An 11476-nucleotide genomic window follows, 5' to 3' on the forward strand; every position below is an offset into this window, starting at 1 on the left:
AGGACAACCAGAGCTACACAGAGAAACCCTGACACAGAAAACCAAAAAAAAGAGTTAAGAGTGACATCTTAGAGACTCTGATGGGAGGCAAGAAAACTGTGCATTATGACTTGTAAGTCTCCTCTGAGTTTCCTGACCATCTGCTCACTGTAAACCAAAGTTCAATGTTCTCTCTCTCTCAGCAAAATCTGTACGTGGCCGAAAATCAGAGTCCACCATATTCTTTTGAATATCCAGTAAGTATGGCGTGGAACTCCTGTGTCCCCACTCACACTTCGGTCTTACCTTAGCCATATTTCACAAAGTAGAGAAAGAGTGCTGGTAGCTGATATCGTCTTTGTTAGCTGCAGAGACTAGGAACTGTTCCAGATCTTACTTATCTTACACAGATCTTGCTTATGCGCCCTGTCTGGAGCTTCCAGAACACAGGTGGGGCAGCTACCTCAGTGTCCTGGCAGAACAGGGAACTGAAGGAAGTGGGAGGGAGGTCCTTAGGGAGCCAACCTCACACACATACACACACACACACACACACACACACACACACACACACACACAGTAGAACCAGGCCAAAGCTGTCCTTTCCCTCCCAGACTTTACCACGAGCCCTGCTTCCTTTCCAGGGGTTCTCTGACCTGCTCCTTCCTAAGCCATTCACAACAGCTGCCCTTCGAAAGCTTTGAATATGTGAACTGCAGGGAAAATATGTCCCTGCCCCACCCAGAGGGGTCTCACCCAGCCTGATCCGTCTGCTGCCCCTGGACTCCAGGCGCCTGCAAGGTGGTCTGCAGCTCAGCTCAACTCCGTGGAGCTCAAGGAAAGACTGGAGTGACTTTGTTAAAGGAAAAGTCCTGCTTTGGGCTGTGCCTTCCCCTAACACCCTCAGCACACAGAGCTTCTGTAACAATGTCATAGTCCCTGAGTCCTCAGACCGCCCCCTCCCCCCAGGAGTCACTTCTGATGGATCTTACCCATGGTCTGTGTGGACGAACTTCTAACTTGGCATTGTCTTGGGACTAAGCATGTTGATTACCCAGCTCCACCAGGGTGGGTCTTCAGTTGCAATGAAGAGAAAGCAGTAGTTTTCTCTAGACTTTGCAGCCTGGATGAATCTTTTTCAAGTTCTCCTCCCAGTAATAAGTGGCTTTGGGGATGTCCAGTGCTGTTTCCAAAGTCATCTTAGGTGACTATAAATGTTCTCCTGTGCTATCTGCTTTGATCATGTGATAATGGTGGTAATAGACTACTTCTCTCAATGAATGGTAGACAGTGAGGCCCTCATCCTTCCTGGTGCGGTATACTATCCCTGGTTTCCAGGAAGGGAGATTTATACCATCTAAACTCTTCTCTATAGAATACCTCCAATGTTGTCTTCACAGCAGAAGCCAGGGAGCTGAGGAGAAGCCATTGGGCACACCCTAAAGCAAAGGCAGAGCCAGTTGCAAAGATAGTTATTAAAGAAAAGTTTCTAAGCCCACCGTCCAGAGCCCATGTGAGTGGACACAGGTAAGATGGGCAGTAGAGCAGGCCCAGGGGCTGTGTTCAGAAAGCATGAAGGACATAAGCCATTGATACCAGGCCAAAGCTGTGGGGATCTCATAGATTCTCTGCATCAGGCCCATGCTCTGCTGTCCTCTGGGATGTGACCGAAGAGTGTGACAGAGTCACCAGAATTTCCTTCCTTCCCTGTCACTACACTGGAGCCAAACCACAGGTAACCCCCAGTTTTCTACTGGACTCCAGGTGGAGATGGTATGATGTCTGTGTTGCAGGAGAGCAGAAACATGTGTTCTCTAAAGCTAGCTAGCCTTTGCCCTCCAGATAGGTGCAAAGGCGAAGGGCGGTGTGGTTGGGGAAGACTGAATTTGAAGTAAGAAGGATGCAAGGAAATGGTGGTAACAGAGCTGGCTAACTAGCCTGGGGCTACACAGAGGGAGAGGAAGTCTGTCTGCACCAAGCTTTCCCTCCTGGGTAGCCAGGGCTAAGGTGTACCAACAAAACAGAGACCCAGAGAAGTCAAGCTGAGGTTGACGTGTGTAAACCATCAAGTGTAAGAGTTCTAACAATAAATTGTTCTTTAGCTGTGCAGAAGGGAAAGGGGGACTCCTGGACAGAAAAATAAGAATCTGTGTGTGTGCGTGCTTGTGCACATGCGTGTGGAGGTCAGAGCACATCCTTGGGTGTTCTTTGGGTATTGCTTTTGTTTGTTTTTTTCTTTTTACTGTGTTTTACTTTGAGACAGTCTCACTGTATAGCCCTGACTGCCTCTGCCTCCCCAGGGCTGGGATGAAAGGTGTGTGTCCCTATACCAGACGCCATCCTTAAGAAGAAAAGTGTTGTGTCCAACTCCCAAGTGCTGGGGTCTTGAGCATGTTCCACTGTGCCAACTTTTCTCACATGATGAGTTTTATTCCTACAACAAAAACACCATGACCAAAAAGCAAGTTGGGGAGAAAGGGGTTTATTTGGCTTACATATCAAGATCACGGGCCATCTTTGGAGGAAGTCAGGACAGGAACTCAAACAGGATGAGAACTTGGAAGCAGGAGCTGATGCAGAGGCCATGGGTGTTGGGAGCCGGGACAGGGGGATGCTGATTACTGGCTTGCTCAACCTGCTTTCTTCCAGAGCCCAGGACCACCAGCCCAGGGATGGTAACACCCACCTTGAGCTGGGCCTTCTCCCGGTGATCACTAATTTTTAAAAAAAATGTCCTACAGTTGGATCTCCTGGAGGCGTTTCCTCAACTGAGGCTCCTTTCTCTGTGATGACTCTAGCTTGTGTCAAGTTGACACACAAAACCAGCCAGTACACATGGGTTCTGAGGATGAAGCTAAGGCCTTTGTACTTGCAAGACGAGGGAACTTTACCAACTGGCTACCTCCTCGGGCTACAGACTTCTGACAGGCGTGCAGGCTTCCAAGCCTTTTGAGACAAGTTCTGCTTCCCTGGCTTCTGGGTGATTACCCATCCACAAGGCTTGCTCTCTCCCATTTTGTATCCCTAGATGCATTTGATTACTATCCTAGCGCCAAGCCAGTCTCCATACTGCCCCAGCTGCCCCATTCCGGCGTCATCCCTAGACTACGCTAACGCAAAGCTCCTTACCCTGAGCTGATGTCCTGTGTTAATGCGAAATGACCCATTGGTCCCCCCACATCATTGTGACTGATGTGACTGAGGGAGGCTTTCTCGGAATTGGAGCAGAAAGACCTTCATAAGATTTGTGTCTTCCTGGAGGCTGATACTGAGGGTCCCCAGTCCTGCCTCCTCTTCCAGCTTGGACTGGGACTCTCCTGGCCCTCTGCTAAGTGGAAAGTATGACACCTAGGAAGAAAGAAGCTTCAGAACTTTAGCAGGCAAGCTCTTCTCCTTTCCAGGGCCACGTGTCCTGAGCCCATTGCTGCAACATCTCTCTTCTGGATTCTCTCAGTCCCCTCCTGCATCTCCTGTTTTAACAGCTCAATACCTAGTATGGGTGCGGAACTATATAAGGCCCCCCCACCCCCGATTCTTCAGCTGCTCTAGTGCATTGAAGCCCCTCCCTTCTCTGGCTGTATCTCAATAAGCCTGGCCTCAGTTCCAGTGATGCTCATTAACAAGCCACGAAGCCTGTCATCACAATAAGGAACAGTGGTAATAGTTGTAGGAAAGGGCAAGCTTGGGGTGGGCATGGGGGTGGGGGCTCAAGACCATGTTCTCCCTAGGCTTGGCCACAAACAGCATGGGCTTGCTCTTCCATCCTTCACCTCCACTGTGGGTCCTTCCGCCCTCTTCCCTCCTGTGCTCATTAACCAGTCTCTTGGTTCTTTCCAGGAATTACATTTTAATTCCAGCTAGCCTTCTTTCCAAATGCAACTGGCCTTTTGGATTAGAAAGATTGCTGGGTGGAAAGAAAGTGTGGTTGCTGTCTGGATTGTTGTTGTGTTTTTTTGTTTTTTTTTGGGGGGGGGTTGGTGGTGCTTGGGTTTTTTGTTTGATTGATTTTGGGGTTTTGTTTTTATTTTCGCTTTCATCGGGTCTTGGAGTCCGTCTCTGGATCACCACTGCTGGATGTAATTAATTGACTAAAAAAAAAAGCGAAACAAGTTAGTTGTTTCTGGATGTGCTGCTTTGAGAAAAGTGTGAAATAAAACAGAGCAGCTGCACTTCAGCCTATACTGCTGAGAACCTACACAGGTGGCCTTGCCCTTGGTACCTATGCCCCATTCAGTCCTGCCATTTTATACAATGATTAGGAGTTACCAGCTGGTAGTTTGGCCTGATGACTCAAGCCTGTAATCTTGGCTACTTGAATTGAGAAGATCTCAAGTTCAAGACTTGCTTGAGGTACTGAGTGAGTTCAAAGCAAGCCCAGGAGATGTAACAAGATCCTGTCTCAAACTAAAAAAGTAGGAGGTTGGAGCTCACAGGCCAAGTGGTAGGTAGGATGCGCCTTTAGTCCCAGCACATTAGAGGCTGAGGCAGACAGGTATCTATGAGTTCAAGGCCAGGCTGATCTATGAGTCCCAGGACAGCCAGAGCTACACAGAAAGACCTTGTCTTGAAAAAGAAAAAAAGTGCTTGCTATTTCCAACACCCACACCAGACCGCTCACAACTACCTGTAATTCCAGCTCTAGGGAATCCATTGCTGTCTTTTGGCCTCCTCGGATACCCACCCATGTGCAAAAACACATAAGTAACCATGTCCAAAAATACATAAGTAACTACTTTTTTTAAGTAAAAATGATTTTTTTTAAGGAGGGTAGATTAGATAGGGACAATAGCTCAGGGGTAAGCATTTGACTAGTATGCACAAAGCCCTGGGTTCATTTCCTTGTACTACAAAAATAATTTCAAAACAAAATCCAGAAGTGACCTTGAAATGATTCCAGTTCTCTCCCTGGACCTGTGCTAAGAAATTCCCCTTGGCTTCCACAGGCACAGGAGGACCTGCACTCAGCACTTAGCCAGAGCCCCTTTACCTCTCACCGTGAGTCGGGGATATTTAGAAGAGCTAGACTGGCAAGCATTCGTGACACCTGATAAGACAAAGCACAAGTCACTCAACTGGCAGTCGCTAAGGAGGCTGGGGGTAGGAATAGGCCCTTCCTGTGGCTAGGCACAGAATCTCCACTAGGAAGCCATTCTGTGGTTCCCTGTTCCAGACTTTATAGGGCTCCAGTTTTATCTGCCTATAACCTAGAGCATCCCCACCTTCTCTGCCACGCCCTAGAAAAATGGCCGACACCTACCCAATCACTATATTCTTTCTTTACTGCCTTAGGTTGAAGGAAATCTATCTAGAAGGAAGCCACTTAAGGCTGTTAGAGGACAAGGGTGACAGGAAAGATTGGACAGGACAGGGACCGAGAGAACTTCTAAACTACAGGACTGGGGTGGGTGTAAGGGGCCCCTCACGTCCTGCCCTCGCAGGCGGCACACTCACCTCGACCTGGAAGGATGGGGGGTTTGTCACACACTTTACAGGATTGCTGGCCATCTTGCTGAGCTCCCACTGGTTTAGTCTGGGGTCCTTGCCTTTGAGTGTCCTTCTGGAGACCATCCTTGAAGGTGCTCTGTGTAGGTGGGTCTTGCTCCTTTTGTGACTTTGGCCCAGGCGGCTGTGGCTGTCCTTGTGCCTTCTCCTGTGGCTGTGCTTGTTGCTGTGGCTGTGCAGGTGGTGGCCCTTTTGAATCCTGATGGGGTCCTTTTGAATCCTGATGGGGTCCTTTTGAATCCTGTTGAGGTCCTTTTGAATCCTGATGGGGTCCTTTTGAATCCTGATGGGGTCCTTTTGAATCCTGATGGGGTCCTTTTGAATCCTGTTGGGGTCCTTTTGAATCCTGTTGTGGCTGAGATGTTTTCTCAAAATGCTGTTTCTTCTCTTCCTGCTTTATTGCTTCCTAGCAAGAAACCCCCAGCAAGTGACATCATCTCTCCTCATGCAATCACTCACCTACAAGATAAACTGGGCAGTGGACCAAGGGAGAAGTGTAGGCTGCCAGAAGTGCCTCTATCCTTTGAATTAGAGGCTGGGGGATAAAGAGCAGCTCCTGGGGGCTGGAGTGACGGCTCCATAGTTACGAGCACATTACTCTTTCAGAGGACCTGAGTTCCCACCACCCACATTAGCAGTTCACAACTGCCTGTAATTCCATTGCCAGAGTTCACTAAGTATATGGAAACGGTTTTTCTGGATGTGGTGGCACACACTTACTCTCCCAGAACTTGGAAGGTAAAGGACAGGAGGATTGCCACAAGCTAAAGGTTACCCTTTGGGTGCTAAGAATCAAACCTGAGTCCTCTGAAAGAGTAGCCAGTGTTCTTCCCCACCACGCTCTCTCTCCAGCCCCTGCTTTTTATTATTTTTAACCGTCTGTATGTGGGGGGAGTGTGTTGCATGTATTGTACAGGTACCTGTGGGCCTCTGAGTCATCTCTCCAGTCAGGAGTACACTGAGATTTTATTAGAAGCATTTGAGCTCAGGGCTTAGAGATGGCTCCTCTGTGAAGAGTGTTTGCTGTTCTTTCAGAGGAGCCATATTAAGCTTCCAGAACCCACATTAAGCTTCCAGGACCCATATCAGGCAGCTCACAACCATCTACATAGTAAATTCCAGCTTCAAGGAATCTGACACCTTCTTTTGTTCTCTTAAGGGTGTGCAAGCACACACACACACACACACACAGAGGCAAACATACAAAAAGTAAATCTGGGGGACTGGAGAGATGAATCGGTGGTTAAGAGCACTGGCTGCTCTCCCATGGGACTGAGGTTCAACTCCCACCGTATGACAGCTCACAACTGTGACACCAGTCTTGGAATCCAACATCCACTTCCGGTACCAACTATGTACATTGTACATAAGCACACATGCAAGCAAAACACATGTATATAAAAATCTTCAATATATACATTGTCAAGCATGGTGCAATACACCTTTTAATCCCAGTACTCAAGCAGAGGGAGGTAGATCTCAATGAGTTTAAGTCTAGTCTGGTCTACATAGAAAACTCCAGGCCACCTAGGGCTGTGTGGTGAAATTCACTCAAAAATTTTTTCACATAAAAAAGCTGGTGAGATGGCTCAGCGGGTAAGAGCACTAATTGCTCTTTCGAAGGTCCTGAGTTCAAATCCCATCAACCATATGGTGGCTCACAACCACCCATAATGAGATCTGACGCCCTCTTCTGGTGGGTCTAAAGACAGCTACAGTGTACTTATGTACAATAATAAATCTTTGGGATGGAAAGAGCTGGGACTGAGCAAGCGGGGTTGACCAGAGTAAGCAGATGTTCTAAATTCAATTCCCAAACTGCGGGGCATTGGGCTATACACTGACAGTCTGGTCTCCAGTCAAGTTGAGGCCTGAACTCCGGTAGAACCTGATGGCTGGTAATTTCCACCTACATGGGATGGAAGGCGTTCCCTCATGTCTCCTGGACCCCTGGCTCCTGTCAAAGTTACCGCCCCCACAGCCCCCACAGGAGAAACATGGCTTTCAGTCATGTAGACAATGTCCCAAGCTTCTGACCTTCAGGTTAGACTCCTCCCAGTTACCTAGCAACAACAAGATAACAATCCCACTATAAGAGGAGCAGCTTGGCCCCTCCTCGCTCTCTTAAGCTTTTATTTTCCTTACTCTCCCTCTTATTCTCTCCCTCTTACCTTTCTTCTCTCTCTCCTTTTCCCCCTTCTCTCCTCTTGGCCATGGCCAGTCTCTCTCTCTTTCTACCTTTTCTCTTTCCCCTGCCTTTCTACAATAAAGCTCTAANACCNTAGACTGTCTCTGTTCATCAAGGCCCGCTGTGCTTGGACGATGGGATAGGCTTTCTCCTAAGGAGCTGTGCCTAATCTCCCATCAGAAGGCTTTCCTACACTCCAGCCACGGACTGGATTAAGGACTCTCACCTGCGCGGGAACCTCTCATCCTCTGCCCTCTCTCCCATATCTCCGGGGCCGAGAGTGTTGCCCCAGGACCGCTAGTATGGGGGGGGGTGCTCCTTGTCCACCCCCTGCCATGTGGGGTCAGTGGCTTTACACAGCCAGATACCCACCTGGGGCTGAGTGGAAAGCATCCAACAGTCCTCCTGAATCTGCCTGCCCAGAGCTCAGGAACTCTGGCCAGACATGGGCTCTCTCCCTCCCCCCCCCCATTCCCTTACACCTGATAGCCCTACACCAACCAGATGAAGGCTCACAACTGTCTGTACAGCTACAGTGTGTACTCATATACATAAAATTAATCTTTAAAAAAAAAAAAGGCTGGTGAGATGGCTCAGTGGGTAAGAGCACCAACTGCTCTTCCGAAGGTCCGGAGTTCAAATCCCAGCAACCACATGGTGGCTCATAACCATCTGTAACAAGATCTGATGCCCTCTTCTGGAGTGTCTGAAGACAGCTACAGTGTACTTACATATAATAAATAAATAAATCTTAAAAAAAAAAAAAAAAGCCGGGCGTGGTTGCGTATGCCTTTAATCCCAGCACTCTGGAAGTAGAGGCAGGCAGATTTCTGAGTTCGAGGCCAGCTTGATCTACAAAGTGAGTTCCAGGACAGCCAGGGCTATACAGAGAAACCCTGTCTCGAAAAAAACAAAAAAAAAAAGAAAAGAAAAAAGAAAACTTTTGATCTGCCAGACATGATAGCACATGCCTGTAATCCCAGAACTTGGAGTTGGGAAATTTGGTTAGCCTGGTCTACAGAGGGCTACACAGTGAGACCTTGCTCCTCTCCCCAAGAAATACAGTTGAAAAAGTCACTTAAGTTATGCCAAAAAAAAAAAAAAGAAAAGAAAATGCTTAGAAAAATTTCCCAATCTGTTAATTGGGTCCTCTCATTTTATCCATGAGTTAAGCTTACATAGCTTCTGCTGCTCATCCTCACTAGCCACACTTCAGGGATTCAGCAGCATACAGTCTGAGGGCTACAATCTCAAACTGCACAACTTTCCAGCCCCCCCCCCACACACACACACTACCCCCAGTCACTAGAGGCTGAGCTCAGAAGTTCCTAGTCAATCCAGGCAAAAGAGTGGGAGACCTCTTCTCTTCAAATACCCTCTGTGCTAGAATCCCCATTTCCATCAGCCTAAGACAGAAAAACTGAACTAGCTTGCCTCCTACCCCAGCAGACAGCATTCACAAGCTAGTGATCCACTCCTAGGGAGTCCTTCATCCTTCTCCTCTCCCTGATACCCCATGGTAAACCCTGATGGACCAAGCCCCTCTCCTGTACCTGCTCTTGTTGCTGCTGTGCCATCAGCGCCTTCCTCCGTTCCAATGCCATCTGCCGACGCCGGGCCTCCCAGTGGTAGGCACTACCCATGATGGTGTGGTAAAAGAAAATCCCAGCAGGGTGTGAGAGCAGGCGAAGCCCAAAATGATGCCCCTGCACCCAAACGCCTCTGTCACCTCCCACCCCAATCACACCTGCCTGTTACCTGGACCACCTCACAATGTGGCCACTGTGGCCACTGTCAGGGCAACCGGGCAGCCCCCCTGAAGTGTGGGAGGTGGAGGCCATTCTTACCAAGAGAGTCTCTCCTCAGCCTGGAGTCTCAGTGGGCCCTGGAGACAATTTTGCAATAAAAGTTATGCATTTTTCTCTTCTAGTGTCTGCCAAGAGACTGGCCAAGGGGTTTCTGGCAGCAGCACCTGACCCTCTGATGGCCCTTCCCTCCTTACAAGCTGTCTGGAATTATCTTTCCCAGCACGCTCCTATGTCGTGTTCTTCCAGGAACCATTTGTATTGAGTTAAGATGAAGGAAAATGCTCTTTCCGCCATCTTGGCGCCTGTGGAGGCCTGCTAGGAACAGGACTTCTAACAGCAAGTATGTCTGGAAGGCTGTGGTGCAAGGCCATTTTTGCCGGCTACAAGCGAGGTCTCCAGAACCAGAGAGAGCACATGGCTCTTCTTAAAATTGAAGGCATGTAAGCTCGAGATGAGACGGAGTTCTACTTAGGCAAGAGATGTGCTTATGTGTATAAAGCAAAAAACAATACAGTGACTCCTGGAGGCAAACCAAACAAAACCAGAGTGAGCTGGGGAAAAGTAACTCGGGCCCACGGAAACAGTGGTATGGTTCGTGCCAAATTCCGAAGCAACCTTCCTGCAAAGGCCATTGGTCACAGAATCCGTGTGATGCTGTACCCATCCAGGATTTAAACTAATGGAGAGTAAATAAACAAAAGTAGATTTGAAATTAACAAATCATCTCTTCTGCCCACACATGGATTATTACTGGATAGAGAGAGGGCACAAATAGTTCCCTCTGCACGTGGTATGTGTGTGTTGGGGTGGGAGTGGGGGTGACCCAACTGAGCTGTGGAGGGTGGGGTGAGATAGCCTGGCAACTCCAGGCATCTGTAGTGGGATCAGCTGGAGTTTTAGTGTCAGACCCAAGTTTAACCCTGGTTGTGTCATTGACTAAACTGAGGGAACTTGAGCAGGCCTCTCAGTGTCTCGGAGCCTGCCCTGTAAAGGATGCTGGTATGTCTGGAAAATGTCTGCCTTCAAAGTGGGACACTGTGAGAAGGTGGAAGAGCTGCCCCAGCTCAGATGTGTGACAAAAGGGATGCTTTCTCTTGCTGAATCTTTGTACTTTAGTACAAGGGTGATAATTCCTTCTCCAGCACCCAGGGGAGCCATCTTCGTGACTAGGTACTTTAAAGTGATAGGATATAAAAGATGAAAATGAGACTTGTCATTGGTGCTTTGCATGCTAGTAGTCAAGTTACCACAGATCTATCGCCTACTAGGGGAGCTGGCGGACTGACCAACTCAGCTACCACCCAGACCCTGGTCCAGGGCTTTGAGTTGGCCGACTCCAACATCTACCCCATCTATGACATGCTAGATCGTGTGATTTTGGTCCTGCAGAACCAAAGCTGCGAGATCTCCACTAGACAGGGCAACAACAGGATATCCACGATGAGACCTGGTGAGGATCCAATGCTGATAGTGTAACAGAAGCCAGAGGCAGGCCAATGACTGCCTGCAATGATCATTTGCAAGAAGAGCTGTCCAGCCCCCTAAAACAAAGGGTTTTAAGCTTATTCCTGGAGAAATAGAATACATTTTAAAAACAATAATACATTTTCTAAAATCTCTTTATGTTTGGGTGATATATGTGACATTGGCTGGCACTGTGAGAAGAAGGAGGGGATCACAGCTTTCGTGGTAAGATTTTTCTTTTAGGGAAGGCTGCAAGGGCAGAGGGCAGATATTGGAGGGGTGGGAAGATGGAGTGGGATTGGGGTACATGAAGTGAAATTCACAAAGAATCAATAAAAAGTTAAAACGGGACTGGTGAGATGGCTCAGTGGGTAAGAGCACCCGACTGCTCTTCCAAAGGTCTGGAGTTCAAGAGTTCAAATCCCAGCAACCACATGGTGGCTCACAACCATCCATAACAAGATCTGACTCCCTCTTCTGGAGTGTCTGAAGACAGCTACAGTGTACTTACATAAATAATAAATAAATAAATCTT

General features: G+C 48.2%; 2 protein-coding genes and 1 pseudogene across 3 annotated transcripts in view; 2 read left to right on the forward strand and 1 right to left on the reverse strand.

The window, feature by feature from the left end:
- Positions 1–2445, forward strand: part of Tmem106a (transmembrane protein 106A) — an 8950-nt gene extending 6505 nt beyond the window's left edge. The window contains exons 8-9 of one of the 2 annotated variants that reach the window (XM_021213267.1): positions 183–236; positions 624–1091. In XM_021213267.1, the coding sequence (XP_021068926.1) occupies positions 183–236; positions 624–744 (175 nt within the window). In that variant the 3' untranslated portion in view covers positions 745–1091. Of the gene's footprint in view, positions 1–182; positions 237–623 lie in introns of both variants that reach the window. The other variant, XM_029546071.1, reaches the window with a different exon arrangement.
- Positions 2446–3933: 1488 nt separating this feature from the next.
- Positions 3934–9312, reverse strand: LOC115065342 (protein FAM170B-like). The gene is made up of 4 exons (XM_029545616.1): positions 9223–9312; positions 5770–5887; positions 5431–5664; positions 3934–4067 (listed from the first exon to the last, which is right to left on the reverse strand). The coding sequence occupies exons 1-4, from the start codon at positions 9310–9312 to the stop codon at positions 4060–4062; spliced, it is 450 nt and encodes a 149-aa protein (XP_029401476.1). The 3' UTR covers positions 3934–4059.
- Positions 9313–9819: 507 nt separating this feature from the next.
- On the forward strand, positions 9820–10152 carry LOC110332665 (annotated as a pseudogene).
- The last annotated feature ends 1324 nt before the right edge of the window (positions 10153–11476 follow it).

The sequence above is a fragment of the Mus pahari genome, chromosome 14 (assembly GCF_900095145.1).
Source record: "Mus pahari chromosome 14, PAHARI_EIJ_v1.1, whole genome shotgun sequence".
Classification (NCBI taxonomy): Eukaryota; Metazoa; Chordata; class Mammalia; order Rodentia; family Muridae; genus Mus; species Mus pahari.